This window comes from Numenius arquata, chromosome 8 (genome assembly GCF_964106895.1).
Source record: "Numenius arquata chromosome 8, bNumArq3.hap1.1, whole genome shotgun sequence".
NCBI classification, from domain to species: Eukaryota; Metazoa; Chordata; class Aves; order Charadriiformes; family Scolopacidae; genus Numenius; species Numenius arquata.
In genome coordinates this window covers 41,953,245-41,979,224 of record NC_133583.1, presented here as the reverse complement: position 1 = coordinate 41,979,224, position 25,980 = coordinate 41,953,245, and the positions used below count along the sequence as shown (strand labels likewise).

At 38.0% G+C, this 25,980-nt stretch overlaps 1 protein-coding gene across 1 annotated transcript in view; it reads right to left on the bottom strand.

Annotated features, from left to right (window-relative positions):
- The window catches only part of DPYD (dihydropyrimidine dehydrogenase), a 366,613-nt gene that overhangs the window by 89,649 nt on the left and 250,984 nt on the right, over positions 1 to 25,980 (bottom strand). The window contains 2 exon segments of the mRNA XM_074151782.1: positions 6,378 to 6,497; positions 7,422 to 7,542. Of these exon segments, the coding sequence (XP_074007883.1) occupies positions 6,378 to 6,497; positions 7,422 to 7,542 (241 nt within the window).

Genomic DNA, 25,980 nt, shown 5'->3' with positions numbered 1-25,980 from the left:
TCAAAAATCTATTATTAGGGCTCTGATCTCTCCTGCACAGACCAGTGACGGCAGAACACTAAGAGAAATCAGACTGCTGCAAGGACACCATGGAAAACAGAGGACTCTTTGTGAATCCTGACATACTATATGCAAATAAGGGCTTTTAATGGCTGAGCTACATTTAACAGAAATAATAAAACAAAATTAAAATTGTACTATGGCATATATTAGTTTTTTATTGCTATCCACACTGTTTTATAAATATATGTTAATGTAAATAGTCTTTAATGCTCGGTAAATATTTATACTAAACAGAAGTGCCTATGCATACATACATTTTGTTTTGTTTCCAGTGATGGGCAGCTTTTCATTCTTTTCTATTTACCAAAATCCACACTGAACAGTCACTGAGAGAACTGTGATTAGGAAAGTGAATGCTCTTGGCTTTTTTTTCACTTTTCTTTTAATGATGTGTCATAAAATTAAAATTAAAAAGCAGGCCTTATTATTATAACTTCAACTTTTCCTCTTTCAATATAATTCATACATTTCAGATTAGAATGTATGCCCCTATTAATAATGTCAATTATTCATATAATGTATACATTTTAATTTAATGAAATAACACCTGCAAAGCGTTCCCTAAAAAGTCACAATTGCTGTCTGACAGTGTTTTTTTGTAGAAAGAGACAGCTCCACTAACTTACTTCAAAAGTAACTAAAATTAACTGCCTCTGCTGGCTTGCAACAATTATATGTTCCCACATTCAGTGACTGAATCTGCTATCTAGGTATATTCCTTCTGACATCCCTTGTGGTCAGCTATGAAGTTATAACGCACAACTTTCTTAATCTCTCTTGATCTGGAAAAAAATACAAATATATGTATTCAAACATGCTGTACAATATATTCGTGCAAATAATGCCCAAATGCTACAGAATGTAATAAATGGACAAAGTAATAACGGAACATAGACATGAAGTGTTTGAACTACTGCTGTAAAATACTGCAATATTTTTGCAACAAAGCATTAAAAGGTTACATAGTGAGTGCACCGTGGAGAGATTTGCTTTTAAACTAAGTTTTTTGCTAAGTCCAGTGTATGGTTTTATAAATTTATCCCCTAAGGATCTGGCTTCCAGACAAAAACAAAGAAACAAACAGATGACAAAGAAAAAAAAAACATGGAAATTCAAACAGAAGCTACGCTCTATTTTGCCTGGAATGGATATCCCATTGTGCTGCAGTGTGATGTGTTTCATAAAACACATCTGGAATATGGAAGCACAGTATGAAAGCTCATGAAAAAACTTGATTTTTTTTTTTTAAATTAAAATAAATTTAAAGGAAACAAATCTTAGGGAAGTATGTAGCTGCTGACAGTATATTAACATTTCTCTGGGAAACCTGCCATCTTATTTCTAGTACCTATAAAAGATACACTTCCAAAATTATTTATGCTTTACAGACTAAAACATCTCTTTCAGAGCCAGAGGTCATTACTCCTTGTGAGGATAAAAAAACAGCACTAGCTTCTTTTTAAGAAACAAATACTCTGCATGGCATGCTTATAGGAAGAACTCAGGCTAAAATCTCATGTATTGTATATTCTCAAACCTGAAATACTGCTGGCTCAAAAAAGCATGTAATCGTAATCAAGCTATGTCTCTCATCCTGCAAACATGATTGTTATACAGTTTGGGAAGCCATATCTTAATTTTATTGTTTTTCTTTCATCGTAAGGGCTTATTTCCTTAAACATATTTTGGAGGCTTCATTAGGACACTTCCCCATTTTGAGTAATGGGCAGTTCCTGGAAACTTATAAAAAATGGATGAAGACTGGGATCCTCTAAGCATAATGTCCTCTCACGTAACAGGGCCACAGAAATCCATAGGGCCACCACAGCCCTTGGGCTCAGTTAACGCTTCATGCTGCCAATTAGAAATGAATTTTATTAGAAAACAACAATTTGTCAAATTAAAGTGAAATTTTTCCTGCAAGCATTTTTGGCACCAGGATAGATGCAGAAGGTGAAGAAAAACCAGAAGAAGAAAAACCAGAAAAGGAAAACTAGAGAGATTTTACAACACACAGTAGTCAGAGGGTAAACTTAGAATCCAGGGGACCCAGCTGAGACCCAGGCTCACACCTGGGATTTAAACCTGGCTCTCCGGTGTGCAGGTCAGCAGGCTGTGCTAGTATGAGTGTGTATCCTGTGAGAGCTGTTTTGCTTTGTATTAATAATTCAATATTTGCAGGGAAGTGGAGAAGAGAGAGAGACTAATCCTACAGTCTAGTGGTCAAACACCCACTCGGGATACTGGGATCCTTCCCTGTCAAAACCACCCAACAAACAGGAGGGTAGGAAGGAGGAAACAGCAATGCTTCTGACAGCTTAGCAATTTTCAGCTGATCAAATTAGATCAAAACAGGAAGGTCACTGCCCGAGCACTGGCTGGGAAGAAAACACTGACTGTGACAACTCAAAGCTAAATGGGGTTTTTAAAGTAATCTCATTAAGTCTCTCCTTCATGGAAATATTTTATAAAAAATGTTTTAAAAATCCAGAGACATGTCTGTTCTTAAAACATCCCAGGATCTGGCAATGATGTTTACAAACCTTTTTTTAAATTATTTTTATGTATTTGAGACAAACCATAGGAAACTACCTGGAATTTAGTAACTTAAAGAGAATTAAGAAGAAATTCCCTTTCCTTGTCTGTCTTTTCTGGAAGAACAAATGACAATTCTCCTGCATATAGCTGCTTCTGCACAAGGCAGACAAAAAAAGGAGGAAAGAGGAGGCCAAGGCGAAGTCGTAGACAGAAAAGCTTTCCTCAGTACATGGCCACGTAGGACATTTCTGAACGCTGGAGGACAGGGAAGACTGTAAGTCAAAATTTCAGGCTGCTGCTTGGACAGGCCATTAACATACATTCATTATTTGCTCTTTGATGGAAACCTTCATCAAACTCAGTGAGTTTGCACTCACCTGGAGAGGGCAACCCACACCATATTAAAAAACACGTGGACATGGGGAATTTATAAAACATTGAACAACACTCGTCCTTTTAGAGAACAACTTTCTTGCAAGGTGGTTCGGTCCCTGCCACCGGGCAGCAGACCTTCCCCGGCCACGCTGCCAGCCCTGCTGTCCCCCTCAGCTGCCATCGGGCGCCATGAAGCACCTTCCTCCCCTCAGGCCCTGCGGGCCAGCAGGCAGGAGGCAGCCCTGAGCTTTCAGCAAAGCCCTTCAGCAAGCAGAGCCCGGGGCTGGTCTGCAGCCTTACTTTGGGGTGCAAAGCGCTGACTTTTGTGTTTTGAGCTGTGGTGGCTTCCTTCCAGCCTTCTGCTGACCACCCCCTCTCGCACGCTGCAGCCCTCGGCCGAGGCGCGGGGCTCCTTCAGCTCCCAGGGGAGGGAACGGAAATGCAGAGCGCAGGGGACAGAGCACGTTTCTCTACGTGGCACGGAGGGAGGAATGTGTCCCCACTGCTGATGGTGAACCCTAAGCACAGCAGCTTGCGCTTTTCACTCACTGAAGCAAAAACACCCTTTCAGACAGAGCAACCCCTATACGAGCAGGCAACGCTACTGAAGAGAGTTTCCTATGATTTATGTGCAAAGACAAGGGGAGAAAAGATAAGCAAGTCTAGACTGATCTAAAATCCAGTTTAATCCAGCACTCCAGAAATTCCTCACAGGCTGGGTGATGCTGAGGGTCACTAGCTTCGGGCCCAGGTACCTTTCAGACAGCCCCAGCAGACCTGACTGAGGGCTGGGAGCAGCTCGCACCCCACCCATGGGGCCACCCGTCACCGCTGGCACTGTGCCTTGCTGGGCAGGGACGCCTGCCACCACTTTCTGTTCCTCTGTGCCATGCCAGAGCCATTTCTAGTCCAGAAAAGAACTAAAATCTGCGCAACTGGAAAAAGTCCAGAAAGCGAGATAGAGCTTTTGGCTGTGCCCTGTTTCTGCTCTAGGTTTGTGTGCTAGAGAACATGATAAACCAGCTGTGCTTTGGTAAAAGAAAAACACATGGAAAATGGACCAGACTTATTGCTTCTATAATAGCACCGACTTTCACTTGAAACATTAATTCTCTCTTGAGAGGAATTATTTGAACAAATAACAAAAACTTACAGACTCTATCAGATAATAAAACAGAACAATAAGCTTAAGCAAATCAAAATAGAAACCCAATACTTTACAATATGAAGCGACTTTTCATGCCAGGACCACAGAGCACTTCCCAACAAGCCTGTAGGCATGTAAGTGGTGTTACTGCCGTTTCACAGACAGGAGAAATAAAGCACGGAAAGGTCAAGTGTCTGGCTGCAGGCCACGTGGCTGAGCCCTGGCACAGCCAGGAATGGACCTCAGAAGTATGGCCACCTTGCCCCTTGCTCTGACAAGACGACAGGCTCTCCCATTTTTTGTCTTCTTGTAAGCATGCTAGTGCTCTTGATTTAAAATTGCTTTCTTGGTTTTTGTAAATTTGTATACTGCTATACCCTGATCGCTGAGCTGAAAGTATTGCAATGTGTTGCAGAGCCTGTTGGCTCTGTAGCTTTCTTTTGCACAATGAGTTGTGGGACTGAGACCTACTGATGTCAATTATCAGCAAGAAATCTTTATATATTTGTCTGCAACAATATGCTCTTTCTTTATTATGCTCTCATAATAAATTGACAGCACTTCCAGTGGTTTTCATATTTTTTAAATAACCAGATTTGTGTCATAGGTAATGGTGCATCCTAAAAAATGACATTTTCTATCTCCTCTGATACATGTAAAACTTCAGGAAACAAAAATACACACACACACATATATAAAAATAAAATAACAAAGAACTTTTCCTTAGGTCCCATTTATAAGAGAATCATAAACTACAAAAATGTTGGTACGTCCTCCCTTATAGCTGAGCATCCAGGTGCCACTGTAATTTACGCTACATACATGTCTTAAATTTGTGACATGAGACACACTTTTTATAATGCAGTCATTTTATAGATTTTATTAGACAGACTTACGGTAGGAAGGAATATTCAGAAATTGCAACTTAAATGAGAAAATGTGAATGGTGTTACTTATATAAAATACTACTGCAATAGTTTTTTTATTAATTTTTAATGCACAGCACCCACTGTGACCTCCTTTATTCTTTTCCTGTCAACATGGCAGGCTAGAGAAATTGAAATGGGCTGTAGCTGTTCTCTTCTTGTTCCCCTCTTCCTCCCATTTTGCATAATATTAAAATATAACATATTATTGGACTGTCACTGTGAAATAATCATTATGCAATAGGCATAACGATTTTTTCTGATTGTTATCTTTTCCTTGCTTTTCAGTGTTCTCTAAAAAAATTCCAAATTCCAGGTAGTTATCTAAGGCAATGAGGTAATTTTCCGCTGAATACGCTTGTCTGAATTAAAGTTTGTTTAAAAGGTATCTTTTGCTACATTTCTTACGGTTCTCTAAGGATAACAACAGTCACATAAAACAAAGCATTTTTTGCCTGTCTGGTCTCCTCTGATTATGTTTTTGGGGTGAAGTAGGAGGCGGGTCTAATAAAATAGTGTTTGACTCAATTAGGACGATGCTATTACTTCTGTTATGTATATTTACTGCTACCTCTATCACCAAGGAGACTAATCTCCGTGCAAGTAAAGTCAAGAAGCTCACAGTATTGTCTTTGCAGGGCCAAGTTCATGCTGTCACAGCAACAGAGTGCACGGGGTCAATAGATTAATATATTAGTGTGCACAGGCACTGAACTGGAGTGTAAAAGTTTTGCTGCTGGTTTTAAAATTAAACTGTGAAGCAGGACTTGGAAATACGGCCTACAGAAGATATTCTTGTGTATCTCAAGGAATAGGCTACAAAAATACGCATATATTTGCCTAATGCAGTCTATCATTTTCACCACAGTGGGAAGAGGAGGAAATAACCTTCTTGGAAGAGGTGCACTCAGTGGGAAGGAGGGAGGAAGGCTGGAGTTCGAGCTATGAAACATACACTGCATTTGGATTGTTGATATTTCCCCCTGCGATGCCCTTTCATTAGCCTCTGTCTAACGTGGGGCCTGACAATTGTGACAGAATGAAAAATTTGAGGAAAAGCGAGGGTCACAAGAGAAGAGATTTCCTTCCCTCTCCAGTGACCCTATCACAGTATTCTGATGCAGCGCTTTACCATTAAGGAAAGGGCAACCCAAGAGCCTTCACACTTAATCTGTTCCATCTGTCATGACTATTAGAAACATTGACCAGCAGTGAGCTTTAAGGACTCGGTGCGACTGCAGACATGATATCCTAACCCACTACAAGGACCTCCTGATGTTTTGAAAGCCTCCAAGGAAGTACTATGCATCAGAAAGGGCAACACCTACCTGACATGCCACCATATGTGGTCCTCAGTCCTCCACCAACTGCTGGCCAAGGTGTGCTGTCTGCTTTCAGTCCCATCAGTCCTGACACAGTGTTGGTGGCTGTAACACCATCTGCGCCACCTGTGAAATAAAAGGTCAGTCGCTTTTTGTTAAATCATGTGTATAAGAACAAGAGAGGAAAAAATACAACAGAAAACTGTGAAACTGTGAAATAACTAGAAATTCAAATAAACAGCTGAAGACAGAAAGCAACAAACTGCAAAGGGATGCACAGAATGGTCCTTAAAACCAATCCTGGGCTGATGGATTTAGCAGTAGCTTCAAGGCAGGCTGCATCGGTTGAAAGAGCTGTAAGGGCTATAAGACAGCACACGTAGGAAACATGGGGGCTGACAGGCAGATCTCTGCCCTTCAGCTGTGTGGGACAGAACCTGCTACAGTGGTTGTTCAACACCTGGAGGTGCCCCAGCACAGGGGTCACCTCCTCCAAGCTGATGACACCAACTCTGCCCTGACAGAGCCAGCCCATATTCTCGTTGCTCATTGTGAGGAGCAAAACAAAATGAACAATGCAAGAGAAATTATGACCACGGTTCTAAGTGATGGATTAATACACCTACTTGCAAACTAATTTCCTGCCATTTTGTTCTTTAAGCTCTAAGGAAAAAAAAATATCTTCAAAATATGTATTTCTATTTTCTCAGGATGTACATGCCATTTTCACTACTAAACGTAGGAACAGGGGAATTTACATGGTATGGCAAACATATAAATATGATAGAAACAGGAGCATGCAAACACACACACAAACACCTATGATTTATTGTTAACAGTCTAATGTAGTTCTCTTCATGTATTGCTATATGCTAGAAGCATGGGCAAAAATGAGGAAGCCTTTGATCACTGTGCTTATTCTAAATACAACAAATAAACTATTTTCACATTAGTTTCAGTTGTTATTTGTTATTATTCCAGCAACTCTCCTATCTTTCCCCATCCAGCAAATTAGTAAACCTGCACAGCTTGTGCACTGGAGTCTGTTACCTTCCTGCGCAGCCATCGCAATAGTCACAATATCAGTGACATTTGGGGTCAGCTTGGCAAAGAAAGGAATCTGAACAGCTTGTCTAACCCAGCGACAGATGTTCCGTACCAGCTCTGGATCCTGTTCAAATAGGTCAGACAAATATAGAACATAATTAAAAGTAATATGAACAAAAGGTATATCAAGGAAATAGAAAACTTTGCTATAAGTGGCTATACTGCAATTTTGTGAAATTACACGTCAGGACTGAACTTCATCTCATTAGTTAACTTATTTCAGAAACATCGAGTAACTGCAAATCCATTACACAAAGGTTAGTTCACGAAAAAAGGAAATTTTTTTTTTTTTTTTTCCCAAAAGACAACGATATCACAAAATATTCCCTTCCCAGAGAAGGGAAAATATCATTTTGGATGACAGAGACTGTCTTTACCCACTTATTTAAAAAACACACTTTTCAGTTTTAATGACTCAGTCTGTGTAAGGTATGTTGAAAATAACCAGTATCCTATAAAATAATGTGAACCTGAACCATTTGCTGATCATGCCTTGATCAGAACAAGGATGAGTCGAGGTTGTGGGTCTATCAGAACGCAATTCAGCATTTCTGAACTCTCCTCTGACTTCAGAGAATAACTTGGGATGGCCATAGCGTAAATGAAAGATCAAAATCTTCTCTGTTAAAGCCAGAAATTGAAATCTTCAAGTGTTGGCTTTTCATGATTTTCAGTCATTTACTTCCCTTATGGAATACGTCTCGTGTAGACAGTAATCAACCATCCTTTCCATTGAAAACAGCCCAGTGGAACTAACATTCTGTGTCTGGCACATATAATGGTTATTGTTCAATCTAACTCTCAGGGTATGGTTTGCTGTTTTTTTTCTGTTGGCTATTGATAATGCTCTTCAACAAATACCTTAAAATTTGCAATACTGATGCATGTAGAACACAGTGCATGATCTGGTTAAAAATTGAATGGTGCTATTAGAAGATTTAGTACAAGTATAACCCTACGGGTAGGCTAATTGGTACCACAGCAATTATTTATATTTTCTAAATCTTTATCACTCTCTCAGAAAATTAATTCTGTCATATATGAATAACTTCCTTCCATTTGGATATTATAAAAACTCAGAAAGCTGCACTGCTAAGTAGCAACTGAAAATGGGATGAGCCTAAATAAAGTTTAGTTTAAAACAATGTAGTGGACACCAAGGTTGTAAGTCTAGTGAATGCATAGGAAATATCCCCCTGTTCTTTTTCCTTTTTACACCAATGGTTAAATACCAAAAAAAAAAACAACCCACTGGCTGTGTTCCTGGAAAGTACACAGTGCTTGACATCAATAGTAAAACCCTGAGACTTAGCTGTGCCATTCCAATAAAAATGGTGATCTCCCCGCCCATGCAGCTTCCATGAAATATGTACGAACGCTGCACTGGCAGTATGAAAGTAGTGGCATCTTTGACTTTCATTTCTGTTTTGAATTTCCTTGAGGCCCAACGCAGAAATAAGAAACCCTCTAGAAGACATGAATTCTATATCTTTAATGTTAATTCTTCTTAGAAATCCTTGTAATAAGGTTCAGTATGTTGCCAGCACATAATTCATTATTCTGACTCTGTTGTGCTTATAGTGCTGCCATAAAAATTCTTGCTCCAACACAAACACTTTAAAAAATACAATTATTTTAATGTACATTGAATAACTTATTGGGAGATCTTTTTCATTCATATAAACCCCATTTCTAGCCTACCTAAGACAATTTAACTAGTTTGTCTTTCTTAAGAAATACTAATTTGACCTTTTTCTTTTTTTTTTTCAAAAAGTAAGACCTTCATTTTCCATCAGTTCTGGTTATCCCACACCAAGATTAATGCAAGAAATGCAATGGAAGGATCTTCAGTTTCTTAAGTTAGTAAACAGTTTGAATATCTGATTGCACAGCACATGATTGCACATGATTAGACAAAGCCCTTTTGAAAGGTTCACTTGTATCAGTCCTGGAAATTTGCCCATTTTTGATAGCCATAAAACCACAGGTAACTTACTAGGAAAATAATTTGAAAACTCAACAGAAGGAGTAGAAATCCTTGATTTTACTTCACTTAATATTCAAAGCAAAGAATAGGAATGTTTAGTGAGGAAACATGGAAAAAATGAAAGAAGTTAATGCAGTGCTTTGCTGCATAGTGAGACAGTCACTGATAGGAACTGGAAAGGTGTTGAGTTTTATACAAGAAATTAGAGTTTCCATTAAATTTGACAATTTTTGATTGAAACAGGTACTTCTAAAGCCAATCCCCTCTCCCCCCCATAATCTTTTATCAAATTAATTTGCTCATTAAATAAATATCATACAAAGATAACACTGGATACCTTAAAAGAAATTACTGCTTACACTTTTGCCACCCCCAAAACACATGCACGTGACAGATCTCACTGCTTCCCTTTTCAGTGCGAGTCCTACAGTGGAGCTGTACTGAAGCATCAAGCTGACCCAACCTCCCACCCTTCTCCTCCACCTCTGCCCTCTCTTTTGCCTCCAGCCCCCTCCTGGCGCAGGGGCCAACATCAGGGAGCCACCTGAGCCTGTCCTCTCTCCCCTCTCACTGGAGTGATTTCGCAAGTGTCCAGTGGCCACAGCCACTACATGCCCGAGCTTCCCTGCTGCCAGAGCGACTACAACACCATGAAGCCACCATATGAGAATACCAGAGCTTTTATGTTCTATAGACAACTAACATATTCTCAGAGAGGAATAATATCCCCACCTGGTTTTATTTGTAACAATTTCTTCTGTAGATCACCATGAAAAAGTTATTAATTCATTTATAAAATTCATAATTTCCTATTATATTTGCACTGAGAATTTGGAAAAATGCATCATAAGTCATCAGATGGTTGAAACCAGAAGATATTCATGTCACTGGACAGATAATTTTCATAAGAAATGAATGAACTACATTTGTATAATCCAGGGGAAGTTCACTGGGTGGTGTACAACCTCTCCACAGAAGTTTGCCTTTGGACTGAGAACAATTTGCAGAGGTCACACAAGAACACAACTTTTGAGAAAGATTTAAGTGATTAGAAGTAGAGAATTCACTTCTAAGTGCAATCATTGACTAAAGAAATTATCCCAATTTGAAATGCAGTTCAAAATTTAAGATTTCTGAGAATATTAATTTATTTTTTTCAGCAAAGTTTTAACTCAGGTGTAAATTTAACATGGTGAGCAGCCTGGTACCAAAAACTAGTTTAAAAGAGGATGTATACAGACTTCATTTTGGCCTAACTAATTTTGCTGATTCAGGGCTTCCCATCTACTTGGATTTCTGAAAGATTGAACCCAATTTACAAATTGCATTTACTGATTCTTATCAGAGATTTGATTTATAGAGCATTCAAGGATGAGCACCTAACTTGTATGAGAATGAATCTTGAGGCCTGTAAATCACGTTACAAAAATATACCCATCACTGCTAATACTACATAAATATCTTTTTTTTTTCCCAATCCAACTTCATGAAAGTGTCTTCAGCTTTTACCACTGATAAAGTGGTTGATGAAGCCTGCATAGTTGAGAAATACTTTCTAAATGGCTTGATATGTAAAACGTTATTAGCTGTAAAAACAGCTGGGCATTTACATTCACAAAATCAATATGAACTAACTAAAATATTATTCTGCTTAATGTAGTACAGGATTTTAATGCTTTTGGTTGAAAGTCTACACGTTGCTACAAATTATCTTTGTCTGTTACACATAACTAGGTTTGTTGGTTCTCCAGTTAATGATGATACAGTGAGATTGTTACAGAACATGTAGCATTATTTTGCTCTGTGTGTCAATCCAGAAGAATGAACAAACGCTTCAATGGGCTGCAACACCCATTGGTAGCACACTTCATTTATCTGCTGCATTTTATTATTATTATTTTTAAACAAACACCACCTAAACAGAAGCTCGGTGAAATTATTATCAGATAAAACATAATATTGATTCATGCACTGTACCTACAGGAATCTGTTGGTAATTTAATACCATATAAAGTCTCTTTTGGTATGAGATGTACATCAGTGTGTCTTCTGTCTTCCTGTTCTTAATCAAATATTGCTTGTTTATTCCAAAAGCACAGCAGATTTGAATGTTACAGGGGTTGTCTTTTTACTTCCCTAAGCAGCAGTACAGAATCATTTTTACTGAATATTCATTATAGCCTTGGGCTAGATGGAGCTTTTAATCCTAACTACTCATTGCCAATGGGTAGATATACTAGAGGAAAAACAACTATTCACCTTTTTTTTCTAAATGATCACATGATAAGCTTAACTACAACTATAACTATAAGTCCTCAGAAATTAAAGCGGCAAGTTGTCTACTGATTGCATTTGGCATTGGTAATGAGATGAATCCCATGTCCTATCACCCCCAAGGCAGATACATCCTGCATGTTTAAAAAGGAGTGTGAAAATGCTGTGCTTGGAGTAGGTCACCTCTCCTTGTGTTTCATGGAAAGAAATAAAACCATGAACGGATTATCACAGAAATGTCTGACTGTAGATCTTTGGAAATTTTGGAAATTTTCACTATGACCTATTTCCAGTGTTCTTGCACGGTCCTCATTTTTACACTATCCTCTCTCTGCAGTCTTCATACCATGTCCAGAACACCTCCCTGAGGTAGGGAAGCACTATTATATCTGTTTAATAAATGGAGAGAAAAGAGTCAGATAGACTGAGCTGCACCTCCTCAAACTCACCTTGTTTGGGTGCCCAGTTTTTACCAAGTCATTTGCATAAGGATCTGAAAAGGTTTTCTGGCAGAAAACTGCACTTGATTCTTCAGAATACCTTAAACCGTTAAGATACTTTCCACATTAACAAAAGAATTTTTTCATACTTGAATTGTATCAGGTTTTTAGAGTATTCGAATAATGCAAAAGATAGAAATACAAGTACTTCAGGGTAATGAACATGCTTTTCTTAGCTATGCAAACAGTCCTTGGGAAGTACATATGTGTGAGTGCATGTACGTATGTATGTGTGCATATATAAAGAACATAAATATCAGTCTGAAAGATGTCATAAAAATAAACCTGTTACAGAATTTCCCCCAAGAACTTCAGAAGGAAGGTTACCACTCAATAGAGCACATTAGCTGATCTTGTCTAATTAGTGCTAGAGAAAATGGACCATATCATCTAATATTCAGTCCATCCCTAATTACTATAATGGTGGCAGTTCTGCCTCACTAAGAACAGGGTAAGGACCTTTGCAGTTGTGGAAAGTATAAAAACATAACTCTTCTCGGACAGAATCCTGATGTATGAAGGCTTTCTTACATAGGACTACTGGAGTTATCATTACAGGTCATGCTGATGATTTGTGCAAGTCCATTATCCTGACTGTGATGGGAAGTTCTAGACGCCACAGAGAATGATGCAAGATGCATTAGGACTTTGCATGTAAAGTCCTTAAATTTCATCTGTCACTGACTACAATTACCTAAAGAGCAAAGTTTCAGAAATTAAAATACTTTATTCTATTAATGCCAGCGTAAACCTCAAAAACCTCAAGCCTTTGATGGCCACTAAACTATTCTCATATATATATCTTGCCAATGATTTTTGTGGCTGAATCCTGCATTATGTCGACGTGTTTGCAATTTTAAGTACTGATAGTAAGTTACAGAGGGCTTATTTTGTCCTTGTATTAATTTAACAAACATGCAGCTGACGTGAGATTTCTTATGTATGGTTAGTAGGCAAATGACACCAAAAGTCCCTCATCAGTGTGTTCTTCTGGTGGCAGATTTTCTTTCTGTACTGGCTTTTCCAAAATAAATAAATAAAATAAATAAATAAATAAATAAATGTAGCCCTCTTACATCTATTATCATTGGAGGAATTTTTAACATGAAAAAATGTTCTACAGTTAACTTTACAGTTAACTTCCTCTTTCTGCACAGTAGATACATTTTCCAAAACAGTATGGATAGCTATGGGAAAAGGAGGGAGTGCTTTCAAGAATGATGTAGCCTAAGCAAAACTTTGTAAGTGAGAGTTTGCAAGATTCGGCTTTTAAATTTAATTCATATACTATTCTCACTTTACTGTTTCATTCAACGATAGTCTACAAGGGAAGAGTTAAACCTATTCTCAGTCAAATTGCTGTCTGAGAGCCCATGAGGTCTCAAAGGCACCCTCCTCTGAAATATAAGAAAGGAGACAAGAATCTTTCACAGTCTGCAAATAACCCACCATGCAACAGGTCGACTTTCTTCTGGCCCATGCCACCCTTTCCTTGTGAACATTACAGCAGCACTACCTGCCACAACCTGCAGTGCGGGCAGGCAGAGGCAGGATAGATCTGGAGCAGCTTCAGAAAGTGAGTAATGATCATTTCTACAGATTCCTCACCTATTCAATCCACTCCACTGGCTCAACATGTAGGTCTGGATCTGCATCTTTTACAGAGATCCCATAGACATTCTGAGGACTTGTGAGCCTGATAAGCTGTTAGTTTCAATGCTTTTTACATGTGCCTATCACATATTTCTTTTCCAGATGAAACATGTATCCAGAAATCCATTAGGAAATCAGAATTTAAAAAAAAAACCTAAAATTTCTCTCTGTGTGTGAAGAGCTACTGTTTTGCTATTCCTTCAAATGTGAAGAAAAAGTAAAAGTATGGGACTTTCAGCTTAAAGTATTGCAAATTAGTTTCTTTAGCATTCATCTCCTTTTTTTCTCCATATTACTATTGATCTTCTCCAAAGCTATCTTTTCGCCCTCCTCCTATGAGATACCCAACATTGCCCTCATAAAACTGCCTATCTCTAAACCTACCAAAAATTTCCCCAGTACCTAAGTAGATAATTGTAGTCCATCACAATAGCAAGAGAGACACTATTTCTGAATCTCGTGGTTAATTTTACTGTCTTCTCACATGCTAGGAAGGGGCAGTTTAGGTTGTGCATTTGTCCCATTTCAAACTTAATTAAAGCTAACAATTTGTTTAAAGCCTGTCAAATTAAGGGAAGGATTTCCCAGGATAGAAGACGAATAACTCTCTACTTCTCATCTGGAGTTAAAAATGCTTCCTCATTTCTCAGGAATTTGACAGCTTTTGGTCAACATCTATTGACCGCAGCTGTCAAAAAGAAAGAAATGAGGCAGTTTAACCTAAGGCAGGAATAACAGTTTTCACAGTTGTATGTGAAGCTATCTATATATATTGGGAAAAATTTCAAAAAATGCCTAAATGACTTCAGAGGCTTTGGGTCAGTTTGGTCTACCCCACAAAAATGTAGCTGCTGGATGAGAGCTTATATCCTTCTGGCTAAAATCTATGATATGATGTGATGGGAAACCAATGCCACAAAATAAACTTTTAGAGATAATGACAGTGTGTGAATTCAGGACTCTTTTTTTACTCAATACTGTACTGCCTTTTGGCCTGAGATGCAAAGTGTACCAAAAGTAGTGGAAGACTTTTCCATCAGTTTAGTACAAAAAAAAAAAAAATACTTCAAAATCTCATTAGACATCTTCAATAAAATGGTACAGGAAAATCCTATTCAGGATAAAAATTCAAAAACGTCCATAAATGGATAATTTCATATTTTGTTCTGAGAGGATCAAAATGCTTCATTCCATGTTAGGTCTTCAGCTTTTACTAATTAACTTGCACTTTGAAACAAGAGGTTTCAAAATGAAGTGGGGTTTTAGGGGTTTGTTTTGTGGAAGAATTTCTAAAAGATCAGAGATTAACATGAGAAGAATCAAGCAAGGTCCACATAGTTACCATTTAACTACACTACCATAGCAACAATATATACTGTGACTATTGCTCACTGGTTTAATTCACAGATATAACTTATTTTCTACTCTCTTACATGCTCTAAAATGTTCCTTTCTTTTAACAAATCTTTTAAAAGTAGTCTACTGGGTAAATTAAGACATTTATGTTATTTCTACATAATAAGTGTTCTCTTTATAATTTGAACAAAACCAGTAATATTTCTAAACTGAAGAGCTATCATATGGTTTATATAACCAAGCATGTACTACTAGTGAAACAAGCACATTTTTGCTTACAAAATACAGCAGATTAAGATGTAGAAGTATAGCTTTGGAAATTCCCATTAGATTTTACAGACTACACTCTTTCTTTTTCTTATAGTCTTTCACTCAGGCAAAAACATTATCATTTGAATACCATATAAAGACTATGTATATTTTTTAAATTTATTTTTTAAAACATATTTATAAGGAGTAATGACTCCCAATTTATAGATGTTTTTGCCAAAGTAAAAATCTAGGCAAGAGCCTGGTGACTTGATTCAACTTTTTTTAAATTTTATTTTCTGTGGAAAATTATAAGAACCAAAAAACCCTGCCATCTAGCTCCATTCTTAGAGGCTAGGACTTTATTACTTTAAAGTAAAGATGCAAGCGTGGTGTCATAATTTGATCAGCTGCTCTTCAGATCAGTCTCTTCAAGTTCCACTTGGGGAAGTGTAATTGAGATTCTCCTTTTTTTCCAGTGATAACAATGTGTCATGGGATAAAATCAAGTCACTCTGGATTAGGTCCAGACTTTGGCCATGGCTGAGCAGAGAAGTCAAAGCTCTGGGCCCCATCTTATATTGGGAGAGATAACAGCAGGTACTGAGAAAATCCAACATGAGAGTATGACACTACTGTCGTTCCTACATCTCACAGTTAGTCTACTTGGAAAAAATATTGTTGCACATAAAAAAATTGAACTTCAAATTTTACAATGTTTAACCAAATAAACCTTAAAAGACTCATAAAAAGCTTTGGCAGAATCAGATTTTCTTAATAAATTTCAATTTAAGCAGATTACCATCTCCTCCTTCTTTCTCATTTGGTATCACAATCACTATTCCTCTCTTCTCCAGCTCTACAATTAGAACCTTTGAAAGATGTTAAAAGCATAAGACAAATAGCCTTTGATCACCTCTCTCTATTCCAAGTCAAAAAATGGGAAAAATAAGTTGTTACAGCATTTCCTTATTGTAGTACACTACTGGAACTGCACAAATGAGCGATACTTAACAGTACATTTAAAAAAAAAAAATACAACCAAAATACCCCAGAACACTCCACAGCTTTTTGCCATATCTGATCTAATAGATGCCAATATTAACATAGGTCAGTATCCAAACTCAAGAATATATTTATCAAAGCACTGTGTGGGAGATCCACTATGGATGCCTTATTAGCAGCACTGCACTCCTACACCCTTTCTTTGACAATGTAGCACCTAATGACTGAAAAGACAACCAACATGAAGATAAGGTCAAAAACGAGCTGGAAATTTTTGATTGACCGGTACACAAAAGTACAAAACATGGATTTGTGTTGGGAGGTAGAACAACGATAAGAGCGATATCAAGATCAAGTACAACTGAGACTTGAAAGGTTTGTGGCTGTCTTTAGTCAGCTTTGCAATTACTTCCTTTTTCAGATCACATAAAAGCTTTTTGTTTTCTCCCCAGTGCTACAAGAAAAACAATTGAATTTATTTTGAGTCCTCTCTCTAAATATGTAGTAAAACCATAATGTTTCTCTTTAATCCAAAGATGGGGTTTGTTTTGTGTTGGTTTTTTTTTTTTTAAATAATTTAAAATGTTAATCTAAGCAACCAGAATGAACATCACTGTTAGAAAACTTTATACTTTTAAAATTAACTATAAGACTTTTAAAAAAATTTTTATATGATAGGAAAAACTCTCTCTATGTTTCACTGACATAGGTCAGTTCAAACTGTCGCAATCATTATTTATAGCTATTGATTTTAATGCAACATTAAAGGAGTCAGACAACCATTATTTTCTTTGGTTGTTGGAATAAAGGTTAATAATAGTTGGCCTGAAAGGGTGAAGCACAGATTGCGAGTTCAAATTAGCAAATCATTTGTTCTGTTATCAACTGGGCCTAAACATCACAAGTGAAAAATGTGAAACTGCACAATTACATTTTATAAACTTCTTGGAGATACTAACTGGAAAGATTTATTTATCAACAGCATAGGTATATGCAAAGTGTTGACTAATAAAAAATGCCTTTTTACCCCTGACAGAACAAAATATTTTATCTTGGTTGTTTCTAGCCAATCAAAATAACGTTTCTCACATCATTGTAAAAAAGCGGTATGCAGCATGATTAAACAATATTTCAGCTCTTTAGTTCATGCAGAGGTTACCTGCTAGAAAGCATAAAGGTTTGATTAGGTTTACGTCATACATCAAATATTTTACAGGGAAGCATAGAACTCAAATATATGAGTGCTGCAGCTACAAATAGCTTTCTTTTAGTCAGGTAGTCAAGCTCTCAGTCCTTTTGTATCATAAAGAGGCAGAAAATACCAAATAATCGAGGAAACCATAAACCTTTGAAACGACCAAACTTAGAAATTTAAAACCTATGGTCTGAGAAGGATGTCCCACTCAGTTTTAAAACGATCATTATATGAACCTGCATCCAGATTTGGTCTACTGTAATAAGCAAGCCTCCCAGCACACTGGCTAACTAACCTGCTAGTAATAGCAGGTGAGGCAAAATCAAAAAAAAAATGAGCCTAGTCCTGAAAATTCTCATGCAGGCAGTGAAGAGACTAGTTAATTAACTTTATCAAATGGTGGCATAAAACTGAAACCATAGAAAGAAAAAGATATTAATGTGTACTGCATAGTTAAGTTTTATTGTGCACCAAGATGCACAATCTTAAAATACTTTATTTTACCGGCACAATAGATACTTGTTGCTGATCATTTCCTTTCCAATAAATCCTGTTTACCATACATCATGGCTATGAACAACTGCAATAGCTTATGCTGCGACCACATACCCAAAGGCAAAGCAGTCCACAGGATCTGGACATTTAACCCAAACATTTGGCCATATAGACCACAGAAATATGCTTGCCCGAGTTTTCTACATTTCCCTTTTTTGAAAGCTTCTCAGTGCACAAAAATACAACTGCAAGAATAAGTACAGGCTGCCTTTTGGTTTAAAAAAAAAAATCATGCTTTTCTTTCTGGGAAGCACTCACTCCATCATAGTTGGACTACTGAGACGTCATTAAAACTGCCCAAATCTTTTTGTTTCCTTTTTAAACAGCAGCAGGTCACTGATATTTTGGCCCAACTGATCTTCTTTGTGCCATCTGTAATCCATAATGTGAATTCTAGCTGAAATGCTTTCATCAGAGTGAGACTGAAAATAAGGTTATCCCCAACTTGCTTTCATGTCATGAATTTCAAGGAACTTTTACATTTTCTAAGAAAATTGTTTTTGCAGAGAATGCTTTCCATATGTAAATAAAAAGTCAACACACATAAACAGTATTTAAAACCTTATTAACACAAATACAATGTTATTAAAAAGTTTCAGCAAGTCTGTAGTGCTTTTAACATTACTGTCCTATTTATAATCCCTTTTTATTTTCCATTTTGTCTTTTGAGTAATTCAACTAAAAATCCTTCAAAGCGACAACAGTGGATTAAATGTTGTCAAGCCACAATATAAAATTACAGAATAGTGTTCTGATGATGAATTTATTAAACTTTGCATCTTAATTCACTTCTTCTCGAGTGTATGAAAAACGGAATTCTTAAGACAAAATAGCAATTAACTGTCGTACCTCGTTATTAAGTATTGTCTCCTTTTATATGTTACAAAAAATAGAATACATGAGCACATAAAGGACATACAGAACTAAAGACATAAAGAAATCCATTTATATGATGACATTTTATCACACCTGAATTCTGTGATGGCAACAGAAAAGGAAACAAAGTCCTCATGTACTGGAGGAAGGGTGAGTGACGTCTCCAACTCAGGAGCGACCATATAGTCAGAAAGCTTTTTCTGTTCAGATTTCCAGTGAAAGAGCTCATAAGCCAATTGTTACAGAATCACAGAATCTTCATGGTTGGAAGAGACCTTTGAGGTCATCAAATCCAACCACAAAAAAACCAAAAACAAAACAAAAAAACCAAACAAAAAAACCCAAACAAAAAACCCCAAAAAACCACCACACGCTACACCCACCCACAAACAGACACAAACCAACAATCTCAGGCACTAGAGCATGCCCTGAAGTGCCATGTCTACATGTTTCTTAAATACCTCCAGGGATGGCGACTCCACCACCTCCCTGAGCAGGCTGCTACTTTGAAAGCAACTCAGCAAAAGGTTTACTTTATGAGGAAGATTTTAAAGGAGGAGGGAGTGGAAAGAGAAAGGGAAGAGACACATATGAAACCAGGGAAGATGAAAAAATAATCCAAAGAGGTTAAGACAACAAAACTGAACTATCATAAAGGATGGCACATAGCCATGATCACTGTAGGAGCCAGGAACATAAGCCCACAAAACACATCCCTTCTCCCTGCACATCCCCAATACCCTCCCAGCAAAACAGCACCCAACGCAGCACATCTCTGCACACGCAGAATAACACCATCTCTGCCTGAGCCAACAAATCCTTGTTTCTGAGGAGTCTGTGCCTTGTGATTGAATGTTCTGCATCTGCCTGAGCTTTTGCCTCAGCTGGACTATTACGGCTTTGTGGTGGGTTGACCCTGGCTGGACACCAGGTGCCCATCAAAGCTGCTCTATCACTTCCCCTCCTCAACTGGACAGGGGAGAGAAGGCTCATGGGTCAAGATAGGGACAGGGAGAGATCATTTAACAATTACTGTCATGGGCAAAACAGACTCAACTTGCGGAAAATTAATTTAATTTTTTATCGATCATATCAGAGGAGGATAATTAGAAACAAAAGCTAAATCTTAAAACATCTTCCCCCTATCCCTCCCCCTTCTCAGGCTCAACTTCACTCCCAATTTTCTCTACCTCCTTCCCCCAGGCGGTGCAGGGGAACAGGGAATGGGGGTTGCAGACAGTTCATAACATATTGTTTGTGCTGCTCCTTCCTCCTCAGGGGGAGGACTCCTCACACTCTTCCCATGCTCCAGCGTGAGGTACCTCCCACGGGAGACAGTCCTCCATGAACTTCTCCAATGTAAGTCCTTCTTAAAGGCTGCAGTTCTTCACAAACTTCTCCAGTGTGAGTCCCTTCCATGGGGTGCAGCCCTTCAGGAACAGAAGGCTGCAGCATGGGTCCCCCGTGGGGTCACAAGTCCTTCAGCATGGGCTCCTCTCTCCATGGGTCCACTAGTCTTGCCAGAAGCCTGACCCAGCATGGCCTCCCCACAGGGTCACAGCCTCCTTCGGGTATTCACCTCTTCTGGCATGGGGTTATCCACAGGCTGCTGGTAGATGGGTATTTGCTCCACTGTTAACCTCCATGGGCTGCAGAGGGACAGCCTGCCTTCACCACAATCTTCACCACGTGCTGCAGGGGAATCTCTGCTCTGGTGTCTGGAGCACCTCCTCCCTCTTGTTCTTCATTGACCTGGGTGTCTGCAGATTGTTTCTTTCACATACTCTCACTCCTCTCTTCGGCTGTTGTTCCACAGTTTGATGGGTTTTTTTCATTTTAAAATATATTATCACAGAGGCACTATCACCATCGCTGATGGGCTTGGCCTTGGCCAGTGGTGGGTCCATCTTGGAGACAGCAGGCATTGGCTTCATCTGACATAGGGGAAGTTTCTGGCATCTTCTCACAGAAGCTGCCCCTGTAGCCCCCCTGTTACCAAAACCTTGACACACAAACCAAATACAGGCTCCTGTTCATATCCATCAGCTTGGGCAGCAGAAAATCTCTCTCCCCTACCCCACTGCCTAGTTTTATGAAACTTACAGAAATTCAGTATCTTTGAAACAGTTTCAACTCTGAGAAACATGACTGAAACAGGTCATTTGGTTAAAACATGCCCCAAAGCAACAGAGGGCACTGACAGACACAAAGACAGTGAGATCAGCTAAGATTTAGCTTCTGAAGATCCCAGCCAACACAGATGAAAGTAGCCAACAGAAGAGAACAAGACGACCTAAAAATCCTGAAACTCCACCACAAACACCTCACTTTGATTATACTGGTTTATACTGGACTTTGGGTAGCAATGTTTCCACTGCTGCTATAGCACAGTGTAACATCATCCTGCTATACTTTGCATTAATTTCTTGCAGTAACTGATATAAAAGAGAAGAGAAAGAACTAATACTGCCTTCAGGATTCAATGAATTATACTTAACCAGCATATTATTGTAGGGTGATAGTAGAATGCCATATGAACATAGATATAATCAAATTCTGTTTGGGGCATCATTTATTTAAAATACTTCAAGCTCCTTGCTGGCAGAGCAACAGCGAATTAGCATGCTATGCTGTGCACTTCAATTAAAAAGCAGCCTCATCTTTCCTATTTCCAAGGTACAGCAGAGAAAATTTAATTGTGCCATGCAGCCAGTTCTCATCTTTGCAGAGTAACAAGGGCTTTTGAGGGCTTTTTTTTTGCTTTTTGTTTTTAAGAGATTTGTCTTCTTCTGAATGAGGCAATGTGAGCTTTTATGAAACTCGCCTCCTAATTGCAGGCAATAAACATGAACACAGCCAGCAGCAGAGGCTGTAGCAAGTACAGTTTAAGTAAAATGAAAATAAAGGTAAGAAAAGAACCACAAAGCAAGTTCATTTTACATATGATCTGAATAGTTAAACCACCAGGATCTGGATTTCAGTGATCATGAGAGACACATACATATCTCCATCAATATAAACTAAAAAAAGCAAACAACTCCCCAAACCTATAGCTTAAATGCTGAGATAGGCAAGGATTTTTCATATTTTGGAGCTTAGAAGGTATGACTAATTAATGATAAATATTTATAAGCCAGGATGTTAATAACTTTTAAAATATTTGCTTATAGCATAAAGAATCTCTGTTCTTGCACTTAGGTTGAGACCTCTGAATGTGAGATGAGATTTGTTTTTTTGTAAAAGTACAGAAGCATCCTCTGTGCTTTGGAAATTTAACTGATGCGTTGCTTTCAACTTGGGATCTTGCTATCATACTGATCATCTCACCCCAAGTGAACAACTGAGTCCTTGTGCTTCCCTTTACCCACTACGCATTTCCTGTCCCTGGTACGAGCAACACAGTACCTTTGGACAGGAACCGACCAGGGTGAATCAACAGGAATGTTTGTCGGAATAGACTTCTGGAGAGCAGCTAGTCCAAGCTCCAGCTCTGAGTAGGACTAGTGCCAACACCAGTTGAGTTTGGCCATGGCTTTGCCTGCCTGAGCCCTGAAAACTCCAGAGATGGAGAGTATTCAGTCCTATTAGACAACAGGTTCCTGTACTGCATCACCGCCTTGGTGAATTATTTTCCTGATGCGCAACCTGAAATGTTCAGCCTTCGATTTGTAGCCATTGCCCCTTCCTGTATCATCTGACACTATAGAGAAACATCTTTCCCTCTTCGTAGCTACTCCTCCAGCATCTTTGTTACTACCTTTCAAGAAGCTATAGATGCTCTTTTCTTCCCTCTGTTGTTTTTCACTACCCGTTAGGCCAAGGAGACTCACTGATATTTTTGTAGACTTTGGGTATCTCTCATCCTAGTTGGTCTTATTCTAATGATTTTAGATAAATGCACGTTACATTTGCTAGACCTTGGGCTTCATCTGAACAACAAAGAATGACACAAAATTTAGCAGGAATGCAAAATAAAACCCAGATTATCCACTCAATTCAACTATTCATTGATTCTTACCAGAGCAGCTGGAGATGCTTGTTGACTTTTGGACCAAAACCAAAAAGCGAAACACTTAAATTTGTTGATTTCACATCACAGTAATGGTTCTGAATATCTAATGCCACTTTTTTGAGGGGTATGTTAAGAAAAAAATTAAAACATCTTTGCATGGTTTCAGTGAAGAGACAAAAAGTGCAGCACAAATACAACACCACAAGTTACACATTGAAATGTGAGTGCTACCATCTCAGATGTTTGATTGATATTTTATTTTCATAATTTTATGCTATAATTACTGCAGCAATGAACTATAGTGGGAAAGCGATAGGGTAATTTTTTAATAATCTGCTGTTCACCATGTTGTCTTTATGTTTACTATTAAATGTTTTGTACACTTAATGTTATCTGATTCAAAGAAAATCTGTGCATTAGTGCTGCTAAATCTAGTGATGGAAATTCTATTATTTTTAATGATATCCAACTTTGATACAGTTGCAGATTGTTATGAAAGAATACAAACCTTAACTTTTTTATCATTAATCAGCATCAGTAAATATAATTGACATTTTATACAGAACCAGCTTTAAGTAACTTATTGGCAGCAATACAGATGCCTCTTAATATTACCCTCTGGCTAGCTATGCTGTTTGGGCGCCAGAGTGTCTGCACTAATGACTTGGAATTAAAATCAAATAAAAGTTGAGAACTGTAATTCAGTATAAAACAAACAGCCATGTTTAGTACCAATTCTTTATATATATAATTTGGATATATGAGGAATTTTTAAAATTTACTGAGGGTATAAAACAGTGGAAGTGTTTGAGACTAGATAACAAAATGGGATAAGAGGAAAAACAAATCTGATGTTCCCAGATTTCTACACTTACCCTTAGGCACACCATAGGAATTGAAATGAGGAGGAAAAGTAGACAGTGTGATTAACCTTTCCTTTCCCTTTTTTTTTTTTTTTTAACAACAACAACAGAAAGGCAGAACATTTTAGACATTATAAACAGTAAAAATACACATACATGTTTTTCTGCCATTATTTTTCATCCCAGTAATTTTTGTAGTTTCCTGAGGATTTAATGTGCTTAGGCATGAAAAGGGACCTAATCCTTAAAAATTTTTCCTATGAAGACATGGATTATGTTATCAAATAGATTTAAGAAAACCTGCTTCACTGTAAAACCAGGAAAGCTGCTCTGTCTCTCAAAGCCTCATGCCCTGACTTCTAGATATTGAGTGGTGGTTTTTTTGCCAGAGCATATCTGAGCCCTCTCTTCCCCACACCACCTATGTATGACCTACCTGACTTCAGTTCTGGCGAAAAAAACCCTAAAATTAGGACTAGAGCCGAAATACTTCCTTGTCTTATGATGGGGCCCTCCAGGGGCCACCACACATGGAAGCCCCCTGAAGGGCTACTGATAAATCGCATTGTGTGTATCGTTATTTTATCCAGTTTATCCTCACCCTTTGCTTCGATAAACTACATTTAAAACCACTATAACTTAATTTCATCCAACTCTGAGAAAGAACCTCAGGATCTAGCCCTATAAAGATGGCTTATTTTATTCATTTATTTGTCTAGAGTAGTAGATTCTTTTCTGAGCTCTCATTTTGGTGAGACAGTTAAGAGAACACAAGAATATATTTAAGCAAGAGTAGTATATATTAAACATTCAAAAGATTATCCATATTGTATGGGGAAGAGGAATTTTATTATTATACAAACATATATGTATATATAATGTAATCTTCTACTTGCTTTATGGATCTGATCTCCTCCAAGGAGAGTCACAAATCCACACGATAGCCCTGAGTGCTCAGATTCTGCATTTAGTTCTCTGATTTTACAATAGCTGAAAGATATGTAAAAACTCATGTAGCCAGACAGCTCCCTACTGACTATACATCTAAGCAACTTCACATGCATATATTATTCCAACCAGTGAAAGCTAGAAATAACATATGCCTAAAAAAAAAAAAAGAAAAAAAAAAGAAAAAAAGAAAAAAAAAAAAAAGCATGCTTGAAAGGAGCCTGTTTCAGCTTCCATATAAAACCTTCAAGGCTCCCCCTGACCAAGCCTCACCCTTCCACAGCTTGCTGTCATCTCAGGTGGGGACAGCCCAAACTACTGAGTTACGGTCTGCAGAGTAAAGGGTGGGAATTGCATCATAACCTTATAAAAACAGCTATATAGCTCTTCATATATTATACTCCCTGAATGCAATTTTGGGAAAAAATTAATAGTAACTATTACCATTTTGCTAGTGCCCATTTTTAATTATAGCTTTGGTAAATGACCACTGGCCATGAAAAGCACCTAGATTACTTTCATTAAAAATAATAATCTATAGCATGGAACAGATTGACATCATTTTGTTCACAGAAAATAATAAAATGTCCCATGCACTGTGCCTGACTATATTGCTATGATAAAGCTACACCTGGAGTGTGTCCACAGTTGCACTGAAACTATTACAGCTCCTATTGCCTTCCTACTAAAAGTTTTAGAAAGTTAATGGATTAGTTATCCAGCCACACCTCAGCTCTTAAAAGTTTTGTGTTTAACTGAGGAAGTAAGGATGAATTAAGATGTCTACTAGCCCTCTCCAAGGGGATCAACTAAATGTGTTGATTTTAGGGCATGTAATCATGATTCCCACTCTGCATCTCACTACTATTCTTCATAGACTCATAGAATGGTTCAGGTTGGAAGGGACCTTAAAGATCACCGAGTTCCAACCCCCCTGCCATGGGCAGGGACACCTCCCACTAAACCAGGTTGCTCAAAGCCCCATCCAGCCTGGTCTTAAACACCTCCAGGGATGAGGCATCCATAGCT